The sequence below is a fragment of the Mangifera indica genome, chromosome 13, assembly GCF_011075055.1.
Source record: "Mangifera indica cultivar Alphonso chromosome 13, CATAS_Mindica_2.1, whole genome shotgun sequence".
NCBI classification, from domain to species: Eukaryota; Viridiplantae; Streptophyta; class Magnoliopsida; order Sapindales; family Anacardiaceae; genus Mangifera; species Mangifera indica.
In genome coordinates this window covers 7,551,047-7,572,833 of record NC_058149.1, presented here as the reverse complement: position 1 = coordinate 7,572,833, position 21,787 = coordinate 7,551,047, and the positions used below count along the sequence as shown (strand labels likewise).

Below are 21,787 nucleotides of genomic sequence, written 5' to 3'. Positions count from 1 at the left end.
GGACAAGGACAAGTGAGTGACTCATGTCAGATATAATAATGGACACCCAAAAGTGACCAAACCTAGGAAAGTATAAAGTTCCCAATGAAGATTGGTAGGGACAAAACCTTTTTAATAGTCAACTTTTTTAGACAGAACTCTTAGACATATATATAATAATACAAAAATTACTCATTATCCTAATTTGAGTTTTAATACCACTGTTGGGAAAATAAATAAAATAAAATTTATAATTAAAGAGTCTATAAAATTGAAAATTTTCTATTAACTTAAATGAAGCATGAGAGCTTAATTACTCTTAGAGCACTCACAAGTATAAAACTGAAATTTTTGCTGATGGGAGGAATTGCAAGTGAAGGATGCTGCCAATTTCTACTTTGCAAAGGTAGTTACAATGCATTTAGAAAATGGATTTGTCTTAGGCTGTACATTCATTGGTTACCTAAAGTTTCGGCCATTTATTTATTTGACACATGGCTCTACTAACTTGAAGATTAGTGGCCCTCATGTGTCTCAATTCGCATCAGTTTATCACTACAGAAATACACCTACCACAACAACCTGTAATAAATTTTATCAAACATACTGTCAGTCGGGAGATGATGATTAATTGAGGCTCCGTAATCTTTACTGCTTATGATATCATGTTGTGTTTTCCAAATTTTTTAAATAATAATAAATAAAAAATTTTAATTATTATATTATAATTTTAAAAAATATCATAAATATTTTTAAAATTTTTAAATTTATTATAAAAAAAATATAGATTTAAGTCTTTCAACAATATATTATAATTAAATTTTGTATAATTAATACTTAATATATCTAATTTTACATATATGCAGCCATGGGCATAATTTCTTCGGAATCCAAACAGAGTGCTATTTCCCGCCACCACTGCGGCCCTTCATGTGATAGCCCCACAACTGTTACTCTCAGCTATAAATGTGGTGCCCCTATGACTAGAATTTTGCGTCTCCTATACCAATCAAATCTAAACTCTTTACCGTCAACTTCGTTTTTTGGTTCCAGTCAAGTAGGTATGAGAATTCTACCGCATTTGCAACCTGTTTTATTTGATTCATCTTTGTCATGAAAGAAACAACGTTTTTTCTTTTCCATATGCATCTTTATCCTGAAAGAAACTATGTTTTTTAACCTTAATATTTAGTAGTGTTGTAATAATATCGTGACGCCACCAGTGTAAGATTCAGGCGTCGGTGTAGACAGATTTTTCTTGTGGTGCTGAATATTCACTCACTCACGCACACCCACACATATGTTATCCGTTTTAGCAGAATTTTGTCTTGATGTTAATGTGATTTATCGATAGAATGTGGTTCATTTATTCTTAGTTTTTGCTTACATACAATTTTCAACATGCTGGGATTATCCGCTGCGACATTGATACTTCAAACTTAACAAGGACAATTAAGCGCTTAACAGACCCACCCCAGTATCTTTCAAATTGCTCTGTGTATCAAACCAAAATATGCTGCTGTTTGATCTATATATTTACTACTTTTTTTTAATAAATGTTTAGCCATTTTAATAACAGATCTTCCATAATAGACAAAAGATCATGTGGAAGCTGAAAATAGCTGAAGACGGGGAATGGCTGAGCTCAGTTAATAATCACATCGGAAGGCAGCATTGGGAGTTCGATCCGACAGCCGGAACCCCTGAAGAACTTGCCCAAGTGGAGAAAGTTCGCCGAGAATTTAAGAAGAATCGGTTTCGAGTTAAACAGAGTGCAGATTTGTTGATGAGAATGCAGGTGTGTGAATCTTAATTAATCTCTTTCATATGCAGTGAGGGAATAAAACAAAACAAAACGGATAGTCAATTAATGCAAGTAGTAATCATGAATATTAATCAATAAACACCTCCTTGATTATGGATGTCGGGCTGACGCTAAAAGTCACATCTTTCAAATTTAATGAATTAATTTGTGGTTGTGGGTTGTGAAATGTAACAGTTTAAAAAGGAAAATCCTTGTGGGGAAATTCCACGAGTTACGGTGAAAGAGGAAGAGCAGATAACAGAGGAAGCAGTGACTAATACACTACGAAGAGCCATAAACTTTTTCTCTTCCATTCAAGCACATGATGGCCACTGGCCTTGTGAATCTGCTGGCCCACTTTTTTACATCCAGCCTTTGGTAATTGCCTTCCTTATCACTTCTATTATCATTCCTTGACAACAATATTTGCCTCATTTTAATTTATGAAATTAGATCTGTAAAACTATGTGTATATAATTAAATAATTTTAAATTAATAATAAAATAATATTTAATTATAACATGACATATCCATATATGTATAAAAAAAACTTACAGATATCATTGCCCTTCTACAATTAGAAATTATATGTTCCCCTTTTTTTTAATATTTAATTGATTACTAAGAAGATTACCATCTAATAATGTGATGAGCAGGTGATGGCCTTATATGTGACTAGAGGACTTAATGATGTATTGTCACCAGAACACCATAAGGAAATCAAACGCTACCTATACAATCATCAGGTATTATATTGCTTCAGTTAAGCTTTTGTATATTTACAGTAACCAAATCCTTTTCAATATTTGAAAATTATTTATATGAATGTGAGATTGATTGTATAATGACAGAATGAAGATGGAGGTTGGGGACTACACATAGAGGGTCACAGCACAATGTTTGGTTCAGCACTAAGCTACATAGCCTTGAGATTGCTTGGAGAGGGTGCTGACGATGGTGAGGACATGGCTATGGCCAGGGGCCGCCAGTGGATTCTTGATCACGGAGGTCTCGTGGCCATTCCGTCTTGGGGAAAGTTTTGGCTTTCGGTGCTTGGAATCTATGAGTGGTCCGGCTGCAACCCTATACCGCCTGAGGTCTGGCTCCTTCCAAACATCTTCCCCATCCATCCAGGTAAATGTTTTCTGTGAAACAAATAGTTTGCCTCAAAGTTAAATTCAAATCCACAAATGCATCAATTTTCTAATTGAAATTGTGAATGCAGGAAATATGTTATGCTATTGTCGGTTAGTTTACATGCCAATGTCATATCTATATGGAAAGAGGTTTGTTGGACAAATCACACCATTGATACGATCACTAAGACAAGAGCTTTATAATGAACCTTATCATCTTATCAACTGGAACAAGTCCCGAAATACAGTTGCAAAGGTTTGTAATGCTTGATTAATTGGATTCCTTATTTATTAATTAACAAAGCGTATATGTATTTATTTTTTATGTTCAATCTGCAGGAGGATCTCTACTATCCACACCCTTTAATTCAAGATTTAACATGGGGATTTCTGTACCACGTTGCTGAACCTTTATTGACCCGTTGGCCTTTTTCTATAGCAAGAGAAAAAGCACTCAAAGCTGCAATTCAACGTTTACATTATGAAGACGAGAATAGCCGATACATTTGCATTGGATGTGTTGAAAAGGTACTGAATTTAGACATAACAAAAATCCTCTTTACTGTTAGTTATCCTTTAAATTTTACATTCCCAAATTAATTAATTGTATTGAATTCAGGTGTTATGCCTTGTAGCATGTTGGGCTGACGATCCAAATTCGGAGGCATACAAGCGCCATCTAGCTCGATTGCCTGACTACTATTGGATGGCTGAAGATGGCTTAAAATTTCAGGTCAGAGATGGCTTTAGATTTATCTAAAAATAAAAAATTATACAATTAATACATGCCCCGTGGATAATACTCATGTGAATTCTATTTCAATAACATAATGCAGAGTGTCGGTTCTCAAATGTGGGATGCTGCTTTAGCCATCCAAGCAATTATCTCAAGTAATCTAGCTGGAGAATATGGACAAACACTTCGTAAGGCACATGACTTTGTAAAAGCTTCACAGGTGATTAAATCTTAATTGCAACTAATTGATTATTTAATACTCCTAATTGTCACTATCTAATTTTTAACTCACTAAAAAGTTGTTGCTATAAATAAAGGTAAGAGAAAACCCTTCGGGCAATTTCTCTTCAATGTACAGGTACATCTCTAAAGGTTCATGGCCATTTCCAACGCAAGACCATGGTTGGGCAGTCTCCGACTGTACTTCAGAAGGTCTGAAGGCTGCACTCTTATTTTCACAAATGCCATCACATCTTGTTGGTGAAAAACTGGAAACAGAGCGCTTATATGATGCCGTCAATGTTATTCTTTCCTTGCAAGTAATCAAGAATTCCACAAACCATCTATTTATGTCATTGTTCTCGAGAAAACATATAAACATGCAGACTTCAAATCCGAACTTAAACTATTTGTAGTATTTTCTATGGACAAAATCTGCTAAAAGATATGACTTCACAAACTCCTAGCACAAAAGTTTAAGTTGAGATTTTAGATAATATTATATTGCCGAAGTAGATTATGTTTTTCCTCTAGTCTTAGTACATATATTGCCTCACTGACTATACATGTTTACATAATGTCTAATGCAGAGTAGAAATGGTGGTTTCCCAGCTTGGGAGCCTCACAGAGCTAACCGTTTGTTGGAGGTAAATTTGACAAAACTTGACTTTTTGTAAACATGTTTCAAATTACAGCTTAGAGACTGTAACTTGTTACCAGGTAACGGAAGTATTCACTCAACATTTCTAGTTACTTTTTATCTTGTTCTCATGCAGAAGTTCAATCCTACAGAGTTCTTTGGAAATGCTCTCGTTGAAACAGAGTAATGTCTTTTTGGCAGCAAAGTTAACATTTTTCTGTGACATTGTATTTAAATATTATTGATGATTTTGCAATAACATAATCCTCTAGGTATGTAGAGTGCACTTCATCTGCAATTCAAGGTTTGACACTCTTCAGAAAGTTACATCCTGAGCATCGGAGGAAGGAAATAGATGGGTCCATCTTAAATGCAATTCGTTACATTGAAGACACACAAAAGCCTGATGGTTCGTGGTAAGGTTTTCTAGAATTCAATTGCACCCTTTGGAAATTTATACTCAACCAACAATAGTTACATTTTGTGGTTTAACCTTAACTAGGTATGGTTTCTGGGGAATTTGCTACACCTACGGGACATGGTTTGCAGTAGAGGGACTGGCAGCCTGCGGAAAAAACTACAGCAACAGTCCTGTGTTGCGCAAAGCATGTGAATTTTTATTATCAAAGCAATTACCTTGCGGTGGATGGGGCGAGAGTTATCTTTCGAGCCAAAATGAGGTAACATCAAAATATATCTAATTCCGTAACTTACAACAGAAGCTACGATCATGTCGTGTAAGTATAGCAATACTTTTTCCTATATGTAGGTTTATACAAATCTAGAAGGTAACCGAGCAAATTTAGTACAAACAGCATGGGCTTTGTTAGCTTTAATTGCTGCAGGACAGGTTAGTATTATACTGATCTTACACAAACATCACGTAATGATACTGATCATGATGTTGTCTTTGACAATGGCTATAACTTGATGGGAAATGTTATATTTAATTTAGGCTGAAGTAGATCCAACGCCCATCCATCGCGGAATAAGGTTGTTGATCAATTCACAGATGGAGGATGGTGACTTCCCTCAACAGGAAATTACGGGAGTTTATATGAAGAATTGTACACTAAATTACGCATCATACCGAAACATCTTTCCTATATGGGCCCTTGGAGAATATCGACGTCGTGTTAAATTTGTGTAAATACTATAAAATAAAAGCATGAGATGAAACTAATGGTCACAGCATTCACACCCGGTGACGAAAGAATGAATATAGAAACCACGATATACCAGTTTGTTAGAAGATGGAAAATATCAGTGAAGATGTGAATGTTTCTCTCATCAAGTTTGCAAAAATAATAAGAAATTTCACAGTGATAGTACTGTGATGTAATAGGTAAGTTTTATATGTCATATGTTGTAAGGCCCGCGATTAAAGCAACGTATCGAAGGAGGCAGTGGAAGGATAAAGTGATAGGGTTTACAAGAAACAGACAAAGCAAAAAGATGCAGATAAGGCACTTAGTAGCTGATGAATAAGGCAAGAGGGTAGCTGTGGAATAAGGCAGCTTGCTGATTTAATGTGGAATAATGCAAGAGGCGGCCGTTCAACAAAGCAGAAAATTTACTAAGAAGACAGGAGGAGTTTAAAAATTAGTAATATAAGATGAGTGATGTTATCTTTTTCAGCAGTGAGAAAATAAAATAATGGCAATCGGTTGTTGATTAAGTTCATTGTAGGCAGAGAAGCTCCGTAGGCATTATAAAAAACAGCTGCAGCGCCTAGTTAATGACATCAATGTTTGTAATTACAGTTCTTTCAATAACAGTTGTTGTTATGCCAACTTTATGGTTGTTGATAGACTAACCAAATATGCATCATTTCAATTACAAATGGTTGGCTTACATCCCCAAATTGATGGTCAGGTTGAAGTGGTTAATTGATGATTGAAAGGGTGGGATTTAAAATGTGTGATTAGTGATCTTCCCTAGTCCTAGCTCCATTGGCTTTCATTGGTTGAATTTGAGTACAATTGCAACTACCACACCAATATCAACATGTCTTCTTTTGAAGCCTATATGGCTACCCTCAATTAGGGATGACAACATGAAGAGGGGAGAAGGGGATCTCAATCCTCATATTCATCCCCACAAGGGATATCAATCCCCGTTTCTAACCCATTCTCATTACGGGGATAACAAAGATTTTTCATCCTCTTTCTACGAAGAAAAATCTCATCCCCATCCCTTCCCCATCCTCACAAAGAAAAATCTTTTTCTCATACCTGTGGGGAAAAACTCTTCTTCATACCCTTCAAATACAATATAAATATATTAAATAACAAAACTAAGTAAAATTAAACCCAACACACTATTTCAAATATCACAAATATTATATATTAACTATTTTAATATGCACAATAGAAACCTAAATAAATTTGAAAAACACAAATAATCTAAAACTATAAAAATATGCTAATATTGTAAATAAATATATTAATATAAAGGGACAGGAACAGGAACAGAATGCATGTATCTCTGTTATTGACCCCGTCTTCGATTATAAGGATTTTTTTCATCCTTTTTTCTATCTTTGTCCTCTTTATTATTTTTATCAAAAAAATCTCCTCCTCGTTAAAGTTAGGGAAGGTCAGACCGCTCAATTCAAGTTAAAATTACCATCTCTATCCTTAATCACTCCACATATCATACTTTCCTAAGGATTCTAAGATAAAGTCAATGGGCATCATGTTAAGAATGAGAAAAAGTACTTCACATATTCTCAAGCACAATCTAAAAAGGACCCAACATACAATGAAAACAATGGTTGATTGAAGAAAAACTGATCGAGAATTCCAAAAAAGAGATTGGGCTTATATGAAATTATAGTCATACAAACAAGTGACAATGCATAAGGGGAACCAAAAACTATTGCCTAAGCTCTTTGGACCATTACAGGTTTAAGAAGTGATTCGCAAGGTGGCATAAAAACTGAAGTTACTAGCTAAAGCAAAAATTCAGGACGCGTTTCATGTGCTCTTTCTTAGGCATGTTCATGCATGGGTGCAAGCTTCTCCTTGACTACCTGACCAATTCCAAACTCACAAACTCAACCCACAAACCAACCTTGATCAAAATCAAGTTAAGAAAGGGAATGCCCCTGCTATCAAATTAGTAGTACTATTCAAACTATCAACCCAAAGGTTTTTGGCAACTTTCATGACTCAATTAACAATAGAAAAAAAGTTACTTTGAATTAGGAAACACAAAGAGTATGAAAGGAAACGGTGAAGATTTGAGATCCAATAACTTGAGATTTAGTGAAAATGGAGAGACAAAAATATGGAAAAATAAGTAAAAAGTGAAAATTCAAGGATTTTTTTTAACATAAAAATATTAAAAATGAATAAGTAACATTTGATATTATTTAATATTAATTCTTAATTTTTATCAGTAAATAGTATAATTTCTTTTATTAAAAAAAAAAAAACAAAAATCAAATTACCATTAAAACACGACTTTTATATTCATAACACACACACACACACACACACACACACACACACACATATAAAATTTCCGAAAAGAATACAATTTGAGAAAAAACAACCGCACAATGAATGCTAAAGATGTAAACCTGCCATTTCTACAACCACCCAAGGCCCCATCGTAATAAATTTGATGGGAGGTGATGTTTACTTCAGTGGGGCTGTGTATTCCTTACCACATGTGGCATCATGTTGTATTTTACAAATTTTTTAAAAATATAATAAAATTTAAAAAATATATATTCGTTTAAGAAAACATCTTAAATATTTTTTAAAATTATATATATTTAAAAAAAAAACCATCCATTTTTAAAAAAGTGTATTTATATATATATTATATAATATGATGTATTTATTATATTATACTAATTTTTTATACACATCATTAATTTTACTTATATAATGTCAAATTATATTATACATATAAGTAATATATATACATACACTTTTAAGTAAATAATTAAACACATATATATATTATTATGTGAGTAAGTATTAATTTATATTTAATTCAAAATTATTTAATTACATAATAATATATGATCTGTATATCTGATTATATATTCAAAAATATATACATCTAATTTCATTGTGTTATATATATGTATAAAATTTTACACATAAATAATAATATATTACTATAAAATTAAATATTACATTTTTTCGAATTAAAATTATTCAATCATAATATAATATTTAATATTTGTACCCATTTACCCCTCAATATGTATCTATATATTAATAACCATAGCCTTAATTTCTTTGGAATCCAAACCGAGTGCCATTTTGGAGATTTGAGCCATTGGCTATGACGCAAGAATTCCACAACTAAAATTGACAACAGTGAATGCCCTAAATAAACACAGATGGTAATAAATGTAGCCTGCCACCACTGTGAGCCTTCATGGGATTGCCCCATAGCCACAGCTCTCACTCTCTCTTAGCTATAAATATGATACTCTGTCCCTACAATTTTGCGTCTGCCATACCAATTCACTCTCAACTCTCAATCCTCAACTTCGTTTTTCTCTTCCATTCAAAAAGGTATAAGAATTCTACTGCGTTCGCTACTTGCTATGTTTGTTTTATTTTATCAATATTTAATAGTATTGTCACAATATCCTCACGCCACCATGGTGTTAATAAATTAAACCTACACCAGCGTCAGCCTCTGGCGTTGGTTCGTGTGGTGTTCAAGAGGGCGCATGAATTTTGTGTTAATGTGATTTCTGTGATATGCCTCGTTTCTTCCTTTTTTCGCTTACATACAATTTTCAACAACTGGGATTAGCAAAACAAAATGCTGTAAGTGATTCATTATTGAGCAATCTTTCTGTCTCCTTTTGATCCACCTTCTTCTTCGTCTTTGTCTGCTCAGAACAGGCCTTTCAATGAACTTATTATAGAGTAGAGGATTCATTTCAAACTAGAAAAGTATCATCTCATTGTTTTTCATACATGTGTTGAGCTTTTACTTTCTACCCTGAACTTGTTTCTTCCTCCAATCCACTGTATTTAATTAAATTATTCTTACTTATCACAATTCCAATAATATTAAGGAAAAAAAAAAATATTGCTGTTAATTGTGTCGTTTTCTCAGCGGAAGTTTCGACGTGGAGTAAGCGACATAGATATCTCAAAACAAGAACAGTTTTTTTTATCATATCTGCTAAGCGCTTTATATATTATAAGAGTCCCCAGTAATTTTCAAATTGTTGTGTTTATCAAAGCAAAATATGCTGCTTTTTGATCTATATAACAATTTTTTTTAGCCATTTTAATATAGATGGCTTTTCTTTGCATAGGCAAATAGATAGAAGATCATGTGGAAGCTAAAAATAGCTGAAGACGGGGAATGGCTGAGCTCAGTTAATAATCACATCGGAAGGCAGCATTGGGAGTTTGATCCGACGGCCGGAACCCCTGAAGAACTTGCGGAGGTGGAAAAAGTTCGCCGGGAATTTAAGAAGAATCGGTTTCGAGTTAAACAAAGTGCAGATTTGTTGATGAGAATGCAGGTGTGTGAACCTTAATTAATCTGTTTCTTATACAGTAAGAGAATAAAACAAAACAAAAAGGAAAGTCAATTAATGCAAGTAGTAATCATGAATATTAATCAATAACCACCTCCTTGATTATGGATATTGACTGCGCGAATAAACGATTAAGGCCTGCTTTCATTTTCCTTTAATTATTACAAAAGCAACAACCCAAGTCAAGTTGGGTTATTCCAATTCAACATGAGAGCTCTTAAATTTTGGATTAATGTTTTGCCTGCCGTTTCTGTATGTGATCTATCTTTTTATTCAACATAAGTATTTACTGTTCATGTCATGTTGTGGACTCTATGAAATGTTCGATATTCCTTATTACAACGATTGGTTTGATCATGCATTTATTTATTTTATTTTATTTATTGTTGAATAGGTTTATATAAGAGAGTGAATTATATTTTTCCACAGTTTTTTCTTAAAATACTCTTCTCTCCTTACTTGTAATAAATAATATTTTCTCACCCAAATCAAACATAAATAAATAACTTTTGTTTTACTTAAAATTAAATTTAATAAAATTATTATTTTTCTTTTACTATTATATTTTTCAATATTACCATAAAACTCTAAATTAACAAAAATTATAAATAACTTTTTAAACATTCAAATTATAGTAAAAAGCCTCTTATTTTTCATTCTTTTCACCTTCAACATTTTTCCTCTATTCTTATAAATAAATGTGTTTTTGTCAAATAATCGTTTATTAATAGATAAACTGTAGTTTTTGAAAATAATGATGGTCATTTTGAAAATTTCTAAGGGTTAATGGAAATCTGAAAAAATTTTGTGGGAATTTCTAAGGGTTATGAAATGTAACAGTTTAAAAAGGAAAATCCTTGTGTGCAAATTCCCCGAGTTACAGTAAAAGAAGAGAAGGAGATAACAGAGGAAGCAGTGACAAACACACTAAGAAGAGCCATAAATTTTTACTCTTCCATTCAAGCTCATGATGGCCACTGGCCTTCTGAATCTGCTGGCCCTCTCTTTTTCATCCAGCCTTTGGTAATTACCTTTCTTATCACTTGTATTATCATTCCAAGTAAATGTAGTAGTGGTAATTAGCAACTAATCATGTGATGAGTAGGTGATGGCTTTATATGTGACTGGAGGACTTAATGCTGTACTGTCATCAGAACACCAGAAGGAAATTAAACGTTACCTATACAATCATCAGGTATTCATATATACTGATTCAATTTGGCTTTTGTAATATTTGAAATTTATTTATTTGAAAAAAATAAAATAAAGAGATTTGTGAGATTGATTATATACGGGCAGAATGAAGATGGAGGTTGGGGGTTACACATAGAAGGTCACAGCACAATGTTTGGTTCAGCATTAAGCTACGTAGCCTTGAGATTGCTTGGAGAGGGAGCTGAAGATGGCGAGGACATGGCTATGGCTAGAGGCCGCCAATGGATTCTTGATCACGGCAGTCTCGTGGCCATTCCGTCTTGGGGAAAGTTTTGGGTTTCGGTGCTTGGAATCTATGAGTGGTCCGGCTGCAACCCTATGCCGCCTGAGTTCTGGCTTATTCCCAAGATCTTCCCCATCCATCCAGGTAAATGTTTTCTGTGAAACAAGTGGTTTACCTCAAACTTAAATACAAGTCTACAAATGTATCAATTTTCTAATTGAAAATGTAAATGCAGGAAAAATGTTATGCTATTGTCGGTTAGTTTACATGCCAATGTCGTATCTGTATGGAAAGAGGTTTGTTGGCCCAATCACACCATTGATTCGATCGCTAAGACAAGAACTTTACAATGAACCTTATCATCTTATTAACTGGAATAAATCCCGAAATACAGTTGCAAAGGTTTGTAATACTTGATTTATTGGATTCCTTGTTTATTAATTAACGAAGCGTATGTGTATATATGTATATATGTATTTATATTTGATGGTCAATCTACAGGAGGATCTCTACAATCCACACCCTTTAATTCAAGATTTGACATGGGGATTTCTACACCATTTTGCTGAACCTTTATTGACTCGTTGGCCCTTTTCTATAGCGAGAGAAAAAGCACTCAAAGTTGCAATTCAACATGTACATTACGAAGATGAGAATAGCCAATACCTTTGCATTGGATGTGTTGAAAAGGTACTGAATTTAGACATAGCAAAAATCCTCATTATTGTTAGTTATCCTTTAAATTTCACATTCCCAGACTAAATAATTGTATCCCACTCAGGTGTTATGCCTTATTGCATGTTGGGCTGAAGATCCGAATTCGGAGGCATACAAACGCCATCTAGCTAGACTGCCTGACTACTACTGGATGGCTGAAGATGGCTTAAAATTTCAGGTCAGAGATGGCTTTAGATTTATCAAAAAATAAAAGAATTATACAATTAATACATGCCCATGGATAGAACTTATGTGAATTCTATTTCAATAACATAATGCAGTCTTTCGGTTGTCAAATGTGGGATGCTGCTTTTGCCATCCAAGCAATTATCTCAGCTAATCTAGCTGGAGAATATGGACAAACACTTCGTAAGGCACACGACTTTGTGAAAGCTTCACAGGTGATTAAATCTTAATTGCAACTAATTAAATATTTAATACTCCTGATTGTCACCATCTAAATCTTAACTCACTGAAAATGTTATTGCTATAAATAAAGGTAAGAGAAAACCCTTCGGGCAATTTCTCTTCAATGTACAGGCACATCTCTAAAGGTTCATGGACATTTTCAACGCAAGACCATGGTTGGCAAGTCTCCGACTGTACTTCAGAAGGTTTAAAGGTTGCACTACTATTTTCACAAATGCCATCACATCTTGTTGGTGAAAAACTGGAAACAGAGCGCTTATACGATGCCGTCAATGTTATTCTTTCCTTGCAAGTAATCAAGAATTCCACTTATCATCCATTTATGTCAATATTCTCGAGAAAGCTTGTAAACATGAAGAATTAAAATCCGAACTTAAACTATTTGGTGTCTTTTTCTATGGACAAAATCTGCTAAAAGATGTGATTTCACGAACTCCTGGCACAAAAGTTTAAGTTCAGATTTTTTATAATATTATATTGCCCAAGTAGAATATGTTTTTCCTCTAGTCTTCGTAGATATATTACCTCACTGACTATACATGTTTACATAATGTCTAATGCAGAGTAGAAATGGTGGTTTCACAGCTTGGGAGCCTCAAAGAGCGTACCGTTGGTTGGAGGTAAATTTGACAACTTTTTGACAAACTTGTCCTTTTTGTAAAAACAATTCAAATTGCAGCTTATAGACTGCAACCAGTTACTAGGTAAGGGAAGTATTCACTCGACATTTATAATGACTTTTTATCTTGTTCTCATGCAGAAGTTCAATCCTACAGAGTTCTTTGAAGATACCCTCATTGAAACAGAGTAATGTCTATTTGACAGCAAAGTTAACATTTTGCTGTAATATCATATGCAAATATTAATGATGATTTTGGAACAACGTAATCCTCTAGGTATGTGGAGTGCACTTCATCTGCAATTCAAGGTTTGACACTCTTCAGAAAGTTACATCCTGGGCATCGGAGGAAGGAAATAGATTATTGCATCTCAAATGCAATTCGTTACATTGAAGACACACAAAGGCCTGATGGTTCATGGTAAGGTTTTCTATAATTCAGTTATACCCTCGGAAATTTGTACTCAAATAACAATAGATACATTTTGTGGTTTAAACTAAACTAGGTATGGTTGCTGGGGAATTTGCTTCACCTACGGGACATGGTTCGCAGTAGGGGGACTGGCAGCCTGTGGAAAAAGCTACAGAAACAGTCATGCGCTGCGTAAAGCATGTGAATTTTTATTATCAAAGCAATTACCTTGTGGTGGATGGGGCGAGAGTTATCTTTCGAGCCAAAATAAGGTAACATCAAAGTCTATCGACTCGGTAACTTACAACTTAAGCAACGTTTTGTGTTGTGTAAGTGTAGCTATATTTTTTCCTATATATAGGTTTATACAAATCTAGAAGGTAACCGAGCAAATTTAGTGCACACAGCATGGGCTTTGTTGTCTCTAATTGATGCAGGACAGGTCAGTTTTATTCTAATCTCACTCGAACGTCAAGTAATGGTACTGATCATGATGTTGTCTTTGACAATGGTTATAACTTGATGGGAAATGTTTTGTTAAATTTAGGCTGAAGTAGATCCGACACCCATCCATCGGGGAATAAAGTTGTTGATCAATTCACAGATGGAAGATGGTGACTTCCCTCAGCAGGAAATTACAGGAGCTTTTATGAGGAATTGTACACTAAATTACTCTTCATACCGAAACATCTTTCCTATATGGGCTCTTGGAGAATATCGCCGTCGTGTTTTATTTGTGTAAATACTATAAAATAAAAGCATGAGATGAAACTAATGGTCAAAACATTCACACCGGGTGAAGAAAGAATAAATATAGAGACCACAATATACCAGTTTGTCAGAGATGTCAAATATCAGTGAAGACGTAAATGTTTCCCTCATCAAGTCTGCAAAAATATTCAGAAATGTCAAAGTGATAATACTGTCATGTAATAGGTAAGTTTTAAATGTCACATATTGTTAGGCCCCAATTAAAGCAACGTATCAAAGGAGGCAGCGGAAGGATAAAGTGATGAAGGTTTACAGGAAACAGATAAGAAAAATGATGCAGTTAAGGCATTTAGTAGCTGATGAATAAGGCAAGAGGTATCTATGGAATAAGGCAGGTAGCTGATTCACTGTAGAGTGGCAACTTGAGCAAGGCAAGAGGCGGCAGTTGAATTAGGCAGGAAGTTTACTATGAAGGCAGAAGTGGTATAAAAATTAGTAATATAGGATTGAGTAATGTGGTAATGTATGTATTTAAGCAGCGAGAAATAAAGAATAGCAATGTAACACCCTACTTCAGGAACATACCCCTTACGGTAATTATCTCGAGGTGACATGTTACTTGTGGTTGTTTTTTTTTTTCTTTTTAATATGAAGAAATGATAATAATAAAATGCAACTTGATGTTTATGAAAATCATCCCGAAGCATTTATTGGAAATTCATGAGCATGTCAAAATGTTCCCAAATAAATTCAGTAATTACAGATGATACTAATAACTCTAAGATGTATGAATTCTATAAACTAAGTGATTATAAAAATAAATCAAATAAAAATAATTGTAGCCAAAAACACAGTTTAACGTGCTGACCACTCACCTCCCCTTCTATCTTACTATTTTTCTTACTTGTAACACCGCAAAAATAAATATGTGAGTTGTAAAACTTAGTAGACATTTACAATAATTACGATATTCTTTACGTATAATCTCGATGGAGTCTCACTGTCATACGCATCTTTGATGCAGCCGATTGAGCACCTGTCTCAAGTGCATTGGATGTGTTGAAAGGGTACTGAATTTAGACATAACAAAAATCCTCTTTATTGTTAGTTATCCTTTAAATTTTACATTCCCAAACTAATTAATTGTATCCCACTCAGTTGCTATGCCTTGTTGCATGTTGGGCTGAAGATCCGAATTCGGAGGCATACAAACGCCATCTAGCTAGACTGCCTGACTACTATTGGATGGCTGAAGATGGCTCAACATTTCAGGTCAGAGTTGGCTTTAGATTTATCAAAAAATAAAAAAATCATTCAATTAATACATGCCATGGATAGAACTGATGTGAATTCTATTTCAATAACATAATGTAGACTTTCGTTTGTCAAATGTGGGATGCCACTTTTGCCATCCAAGCTTCCAGCTGCCGGAGGGAGAAAAGGTATGAAGAGATATTCATCACCAATGACAATGTCAGATTTAATGTTGAAAATCTGAAAACTAAATTCTAAAAGAAAACTATCATTTTTTTAAATTTGGGTTAATAGAGAAATATTTAGGTTTTAAAGTTTAGATTAAAAAAAAAATTTAATTTTAATTTAATTTTAATATTATAGATAAAATCATAATTTTATTTATAAAATTATAAATTTTAACTTCATATGAGTACATATTTAAGATTTTTAAGATTAAATAGTACATATTTGAGTTAAGGGGATTTTAGTTGAGAGGAAATTTGGGTGGGATTAAGTCCTTTGGCCTTCACAACGTTCAACCGTCACCTGCCGCCACTGTGGGTCATCATGTGACTGCCTCTCACTCTCTCGTCGCTATAAGTACGATACTCTAATGCCTAGAATTTTGCGTCTTTTATACCAATTCACTCTAAAGTCTGTATTGTCAACTTCGTTTTTCTGCTCCATTCAAATAGGTATGAGAATTCTACTGCATTTGCTACTTGTTTTATTTGATTCCTTGTGAGCAATCTTCTTCTTCTGTCCTGTTTGGTAGTTTCTGTAAAAAAGGTTTTGATCCACCTTCTTCTTGGTCTTGGTCTGTTCAGAGCAGGCGTTTCAATGAGGAATCGACATAGATACCTCAAAATTAACAAGGACACTTTTTGATGATTTCTGCTAAGCGCTTTATATATTATAACTGTCCCAAGTATCTTTCAAATTGTAATATGTATTAAAGCAAACTATGCTGTTTTTTGATCTATATATATACTACTTTTTTTTTAAATAAATGTTTAGCCATTTTAATAACAGATCTTCCATAATAGATAAAAGATCATGTGGAAGCTGAAGATAGCTCAAGACGGGGAATGGCTGAGCTCAGTTAATAATCACATCGGAAGGCAGCATTGGGAGTTTGATCCGACGGCCGGAACCCCTGAAGAACTTGCCCAAGTGGAAAAAGTTCGCCGAGAATTTAAGAAGAATCGGTTTCGAGTTAAACAAAGTGCAGATTTGTTGATGAGAATGCAGGTATGTGAATCTTAATTAATCTATTTCTTATGCAGTCAGAGAATAAAACAAAACAAAAAGGACAGTCAATTAATGCAAGTAGTAATCATGAATATTAATCAATAAACACCTCCTTGATTATGGATGTTGGACTGACGCTAACAGTTACATCTTTCAAATTTAATGAATTAATTTGTGGTTGTGGGTTCTGAGATGTAACAGTTTAAAAAGGAAAATCCTTGTGGGGAAATTCCACGAGTTACGGTGAAAGAGGAAGAGGAGATAACAGAGGAAGCAGTGACTAATACACTAAGAAGAGCCATAAACTTTTTCTCTTCCATTCAAGCACATGATGGCCACTGGCCTTGTGAATCTGCTGGCCCACTTTTTTACATCCAGCCTTTGGTAATTGCCTTCCTCATCACTTCTATTATCATTCCTTGACAACAATATTTGCCTCATTTTAATTTATGAAATTAGATCTATAAAACTATGTGTATATAATTTTAGTATATAAATATATACATACATAGATATATTATAATATAATTGAATAATTTTAAATTAATAATAAAATAATATCTAATTATAACATGACATATCCATATATGTATAAAAAAAAACTTACAGATATCATTGCCCTTCTACAATTAGCAATTATATGTTCCCCTATTTTTTAATATTTAATTGATTACTAAGAAGATTACCATCTAATAATGTGATGAGCAGGTGATGGCTTTATATGTGACTAGAGGACTTAATGATGTATTGTCACCAGAACACCATAAGGAAATCAAACGCTACCTATACAATCATCAGGTATTATACTGCTTCAGTTAAGCTTTTGTATATTTACAGTAATCAAATCCTTTTCAATATTTGAAAATTATTTATTTGAATGTGAGATTGATTGTATAATGGCAGAATGAAGATGGAGGTTGGGGACTACACATAGAGGGTCACAGCACAATGTTTGGTTCAGCACTAAGCTACATAGCCTTGAGATTGCTTGGAGAGGGAGCTGACGATGGTGAGGACATGGCTATGGCCAGGGGCCGCCAGTGGATTCTTGATCATGGAGGTCTCGTGGCCATTCCGTCTTGGGGAAAGTTTTGGCTTTCGGTGCTTGGAATCTATGAGTGGTCCGGCTGCAACCCTATACCGCCTGAGGTCTGGCTCCTTCCGAACATCTTCCCCATTCATCCAGGTAAATGTTTTCTGTGAAACAAGTAGTTTGCCTCAAAGTTAAATTCAAATCCACAAATGCATCAATTTTCTAATTGAAATTGTGAATGCAGGAAACATATTATGCTATTGTCGGTTAGTTTACATGCCAATGTCATATCTATATGGAAAGAGGTTTGTTGGACAAATCACACCATTGATACGATCACTAAGACAAGAGCTTTTCAATGAACCTTATCATCTCGTCAACTGGAATAAATCCCGAAATACAGTTGCGAAGGTTTGTAATGCTTGATTAATTGGATTCCTTATTTATTAGTTACCAAAGCGTATATGTATTTATTTTTTATGATCAATCTGCAGGAGGATCTCTACTATCCACACCCTTTAATTCAAGATTTAACATGGGGATTTCTATACCACGTTGCTGAACCTTTATTGAACCGTTGGCCTTTTTCTATAGCAAGAGAAAAAGCACTCAAAGTTGCAATTCAACATCTACATTATGAAGATGAAAATAGCCGATACATTTGCATTGGATGTGTTGAAAAGGTATTGAAGTTTGACATAACAAAAATCCTCTTCATTGTTAGTAATCCTTTAAATTTTGCATTCTCAAATTAATTAATTGTATCGCATTCAGGTGTTATGCCTTGTAGCATGTTGGGCTGACGATCCAAATTCGGAGGCATACAAGCGCCATCTAGCTCGATTGCCTGACTACTATTGGATGGCTGAAGATGGCTTAAAATTTCAGGTCAGAGATGGCTTTAGATTTATCTAAAAATAAAAAATTATACAATTAATACATGCCCCGTGGATAGTACTCATGTGAATTCTATTTCAATAACATGATGCAGAGTGTCGGTTCTCAAATGTGGGATGCTGCTTTAGCCATCCAAGCAATTATCTCAAGTAATCTAGCTGAAGAATATGGACAAACACTTCGTAAGGCACATGACTTTGTAAAAGCTTCACAGGTGATTGAATCTTAATTGCAACTAATTGATTATTTAATACTCCTAATTGTCACTATCTAATTTTTAACTCACTAAAAAGTTGTTGCTATAAATAAAGGTAAGAGAAAACCCTTCGGGCAATTTCTCTTCAATGTACAGGCACATCTCTAAAGGTTCATGGACATTTCCAACGCAAGACCAGGGTTGGCAAGTCTCCGACTGTACTTCAGAAGGTTTAAAGGCTGCACTCTTATTTTCACAAATGCCATCACATCTTGTTGGTGAAAAACTGGAAACAGGGCGCTTATATGATGCCATCAATGTTATTCTTTCATTGCAAGTAATCAAGAATTCCACTTATCATCCATTTATGTCAAAGTTCTCGAGAAAACTTACAAACATGCAGACTTCAAATCCGAACTTAAACTATTTGTAGTCTTTTCTGTGGACAAAATCTGCTAAAAGATATAATTTCACAAACTCCTAGCACAAAAGTTTAAGTTGAGATTTTAGATAATATTATATTGCCGAAGTAGAATATGTTTTTCCTCTAGTCTTAGTAGATATATTGCCTCACTGACTATACGTGTTTACATAATGTCTAATGCAGAGTAGAAATGGTGGTTTCCCAGCTTGGGAGCCTCACAGAGCTAACCGTTTGTTGGAGGTAAATTTGACAAAACTTGACTTTTTGTAAACATGTTTCAAATTACAGCTTAGAGACTGTAACTTGTTACCAGGTAACGGAAGTATTCACTCAACATTTCTAATTACTTTTTATCTTGTTCTCACGCAGAAGTTCAACCCTACAGAGTTCTTTGGAAATGCTCTCGTTGAAACAGAGTAATGTCTATTTGGCAGCAAAGTTAACATTTTTCTGTGACATTGTATTTAAATATTATTGATGATTTTGCAATAACATAATCCTCTAGGTATGTAGAGTGCACTTCATCTGCAATTCAAGGTCTGACACTCTTCAGAAAGTTACATCCTGAGCATCGGAGGAAGGAAATAGATAGGTCCATCTTAAATGCAATTCATTACATCGAAGACACACAAAAGCCTGATGGTTCGTGGTAAGGTTTTCTAGAATTCAATTGCACCCTTTGGAAATTTATACTCAACCAACAATAGTTACATTTTGTGATTTAACCTTAACTAGGTATGGTTTCTGGGGAATTTGCTACACCTACGGGGCATGGTTTGCAGTAGAGGGACTTGCAGCCTGTGGAAAAAACTGCAGCAACAGTACTGTGTTGCGCAAAGCATGTGAATTTCTATTATCAAAGCAATTACCTTGTGGTGGATGGGGGGAGAGTTATCTTTCAAGCCAAAATGAGGTAACATCAAAATCTATCAATTCCGTAACTTACAACAGAAGCTACGATCGTGTTGTGTAAGTGTGGCAATACTTTTTCCTATATGTAGGTTTATACAAATCTAGAAGGTAACCGAGCAAATTTAGTACAAACAGCATGGGCTTTGTTGGCTCTAATTGGTGCAGGACAGGTTAGTATTATAATAATCTTTCACAAACATCACGTAATGATACTGATAATGATGTTGTCTTTGACAATGGCTATAACTTGATGGGAAATGTTATATTTAATTTAGGCTGAAGTAGATCCAACGCCCATCCATCGCGGAATAAGGTTGTTGATCAATTCACAGATGGAGGATGGTGACTTCCCTCAACAGGAAATTACAGGAGTTTATATGAAGAATTGTACACTAAATTACGCATCGTACCGAAACATCTTTCCTATATGGGCCCTTGGAGAATATCGACGTCGTGTTAAATTTGTGTAAATACTATAAAATAAAAGCATGAGATGAAACTAGTGGTCACAACATTCACACCCGGTGAAGAAAGAATGAACATAGAAACCACAATATACCAGTTTGTTAGAAGATGTGAGATATCAGTGAAGATAGTGTGCAAAAATAATAAGAAATGTCAGAGTGATAGTACTGTGATGTAATAGGTGAGTTTTATATGTCATATATTGTAAGGCCCGCGATTAAAGCAACGTATCGAAGAAGGCAGCGGAAGGATAAAGTGATAGGGTTTACAAGAAACAGACAGAAGAAAAAGATGCAGATAAGGCATTTAGTAGCTGATGAATAAGGCAAGAGATGGCCGTTCAACAAGCCAAAAAATTTACTAAGAAGACTGGAGGGGTTTAAAAATTAGTAATATAAGATGAGTGATGTTATCTATTTCAGCAGTGAGAAAATAAAAGCATGGCAATCGGGGCAGAGAAGCTACGTAGGCATTATAAAAAACAGCTGCCGCGCCTAGTTAATGACATCAATGTTTGTAATTACAGTTCTTTCAATAACAGTTTTCTTTTTTTCCTCATAATTTTTTTGTGTCCTTTATAAACTTGGCTGGAGAGACTTGAGATCCAAATATTGGCATGAGAGTCAAGATCCACCGGTATTTAATATTTGTTTGTTTTCATATGGGTGGGAAACACAAGAATGGAGAATAGCTTAGGGGTATAAGAAAAAAAAAAAGTTGAGGAATTGAGAGACTTACGAACCAAAATGAAAATCGTCGAGAACAGTACCAGTTAATTAACGGAAAATTGTCACTAGTGTCGTCATTTTAAGATGTTATTAACCTTAATTGAAAAGATGATGAAGTGGGATGAAATTGACAAAGGATCTGGTGGGGTGTCCAGCCAAAAATCAGTAATTGAGAGTCACATAGACTCTTTCATGAAAATCAAAATAAACCATTCCAAATAACAACCAATCTTATTGCATCACCTCCTCAACCTACTATTCCCCAAATGGCATCA

At 34.4% G+C, this 21,787-nt stretch overlaps 3 protein-coding genes across 7 annotated transcripts; all 3 read left to right on the top strand.

Moving 5' to 3' along the window:
• The first annotated feature begins 904 nt into the window (after positions 1 to 904).
• Positions 905 to 6,307, top strand: LOC123194247 (lupeol synthase-like). Of its 2 annotated transcripts, none has more exons than XM_044607398.1 (16): positions 905 to 1,040; positions 1,559 to 1,777; positions 1,979 to 2,161; positions 2,440 to 2,529; positions 2,635 to 2,917; positions 3,009 to 3,175; positions 3,259 to 3,447; positions 3,539 to 3,652; positions 3,756 to 3,875; positions 3,973 to 4,194; positions 4,465 to 4,521; positions 4,651 to 4,697; positions 4,787 to 4,930; positions 5,017 to 5,194; positions 5,284 to 5,364; positions 5,470 to 6,307. In XM_044607398.1, exons 2-16 carry the CDS (start codon positions 1,583 to 1,585, stop codon positions 5,662 to 5,664), a joined length of 2,265 nt encoding a protein of 754 aa, XP_044463333.1. In that variant the 5' UTR covers positions 905 to 1,040; positions 1,559 to 1,582; the 3' UTR covers positions 5,665 to 6,307. The 2 variants fall into 2 exon arrangements, with proteins under 2 accessions (XP_044463333.1, XP_044463334.1); XM_044607399.1 differs by having other exon boundaries at positions 919 to 1,040; positions 1,573 to 1,777.
• Positions 6,308 to 8,875: 2,568 nt separating this feature from the next.
• Positions 8,876 to 14,976, top strand: LOC123194249 (lupeol synthase-like). 2 transcript variants are annotated; one of them, XM_044607404.1, is made up of 16 exons: positions 8,876 to 9,057; positions 9,817 to 10,029; positions 10,885 to 11,067; positions 11,150 to 11,239; positions 11,344 to 11,626; positions 11,718 to 11,884; positions 11,984 to 12,172; positions 12,264 to 12,377; positions 12,481 to 12,600; positions 12,699 to 12,920; positions 13,192 to 13,248; positions 13,389 to 13,435; positions 13,525 to 13,668; positions 13,754 to 13,931; positions 14,021 to 14,101; positions 14,207 to 14,976. In XM_044607404.1, exons 2-16 carry the CDS (start codon positions 9,835 to 9,837, stop codon positions 14,399 to 14,401), a joined length of 2,265 nt encoding a protein of 754 aa, XP_044463339.1. In that variant the 5' UTR covers positions 8,876 to 9,057; positions 9,817 to 9,834; the 3' UTR covers positions 14,402 to 14,976. The 2 variants fall into 2 exon arrangements, with proteins under 2 accessions (XP_044463339.1, XP_044463338.1); XM_044607403.1 differs by lacking the exon at positions 8,876 to 9,057 and adding an exon at positions 9,067 to 9,316.
• Positions 14,977 to 16,081: 1,105 nt separating this feature from the next.
• LOC123194248 (lupeol synthase-like) lies at positions 16,082 to 21,345 on the top strand. Of its 3 annotated transcripts, none has more exons than XM_044607400.1 (16): positions 16,082 to 16,301; positions 16,653 to 16,857; positions 17,059 to 17,241; positions 17,566 to 17,655; positions 17,761 to 18,043; positions 18,135 to 18,301; positions 18,385 to 18,573; positions 18,665 to 18,778; positions 18,882 to 19,001; positions 19,099 to 19,320; positions 19,591 to 19,647; positions 19,777 to 19,823; positions 19,913 to 20,056; positions 20,143 to 20,320; positions 20,409 to 20,489; positions 20,595 to 21,345. In XM_044607400.1, the coding sequence occupies exons 2-16, from the start codon at positions 16,663 to 16,665 to the stop codon at positions 20,787 to 20,789; spliced, it is 2,265 nt and encodes a 754-aa protein (XP_044463335.1). In that variant the 5' UTR covers positions 16,082 to 16,301; positions 16,653 to 16,662; the 3' UTR covers positions 20,790 to 21,345. The 3 variants fall into 3 exon arrangements, with proteins under 3 accessions (XP_044463335.1, XP_044463336.1, XP_044463337.1); XM_044607401.1 differs by having other exon boundaries at positions 16,639 to 16,857; XM_044607402.1 differs by having other exon boundaries at positions 16,089 to 16,206.
• The last annotated feature ends 442 nt before the right edge of the window (positions 21,346 to 21,787 follow it).

Excerpts from the sequence above, each read along its gene's own strand:
- LOC123194247 (XM_044607398.1), top strand. The coding sequence starts at position 1,583 with ATGTGGAAGCTGAAAATAGCTGAAGACGGGGAATGGCTGAGCTCAGTT. Across the intron at positions 2,162-2,439 it reads TTTTTTACATCCAGCCTTTG|GTGATGGCCTTATATGTGAC; the intron begins GTAATTGCCTTC and ends TGTGATGAGCAG. Across the intron at positions 2,530-2,634 it reads GCTACCTATACAATCATCAG|AATGAAGATGGAGGTTGGGG; the intron begins GTATTATATTGC and ends GTATAATGACAG.
- LOC123194249 (XM_044607404.1), top strand. The coding sequence starts at position 9,835 with ATGTGGAAGCTAAAAATAGCTGAAGACGGGGAATGGCTGAGCTCAGTT. Across the intron at positions 11,885-11,983 it reads CCCGAAATACAGTTGCAAAG|GAGGATCTCTACAATCCACA; the intron begins GTTTGTAATACT and ends GTCAATCTACAG. Across the intron at positions 13,932-14,020 it reads ATCTTTCGAGCCAAAATAAG|GTTTATACAAATCTAGAAGG; the intron begins GTAACATCAAAG and ends TCCTATATATAG.
- LOC123194248 (XM_044607400.1), top strand. The coding sequence starts at position 16,663 with ATGTGGAAGCTGAAGATAGCTCAAGACGGGGAATGGCTGAGCTCAGTT. Across the intron at positions 19,824-19,912 it reads AATGCTCTCGTTGAAACAGA|GTATGTAGAGTGCACTTCAT; the intron begins GTAATGTCTATT and ends ATAATCCTCTAG. Across the intron at positions 20,490-20,594 it reads CTCTAATTGGTGCAGGACAG|GCTGAAGTAGATCCAACGCC; the intron begins GTTAGTATTATA and ends TATTTAATTTAG.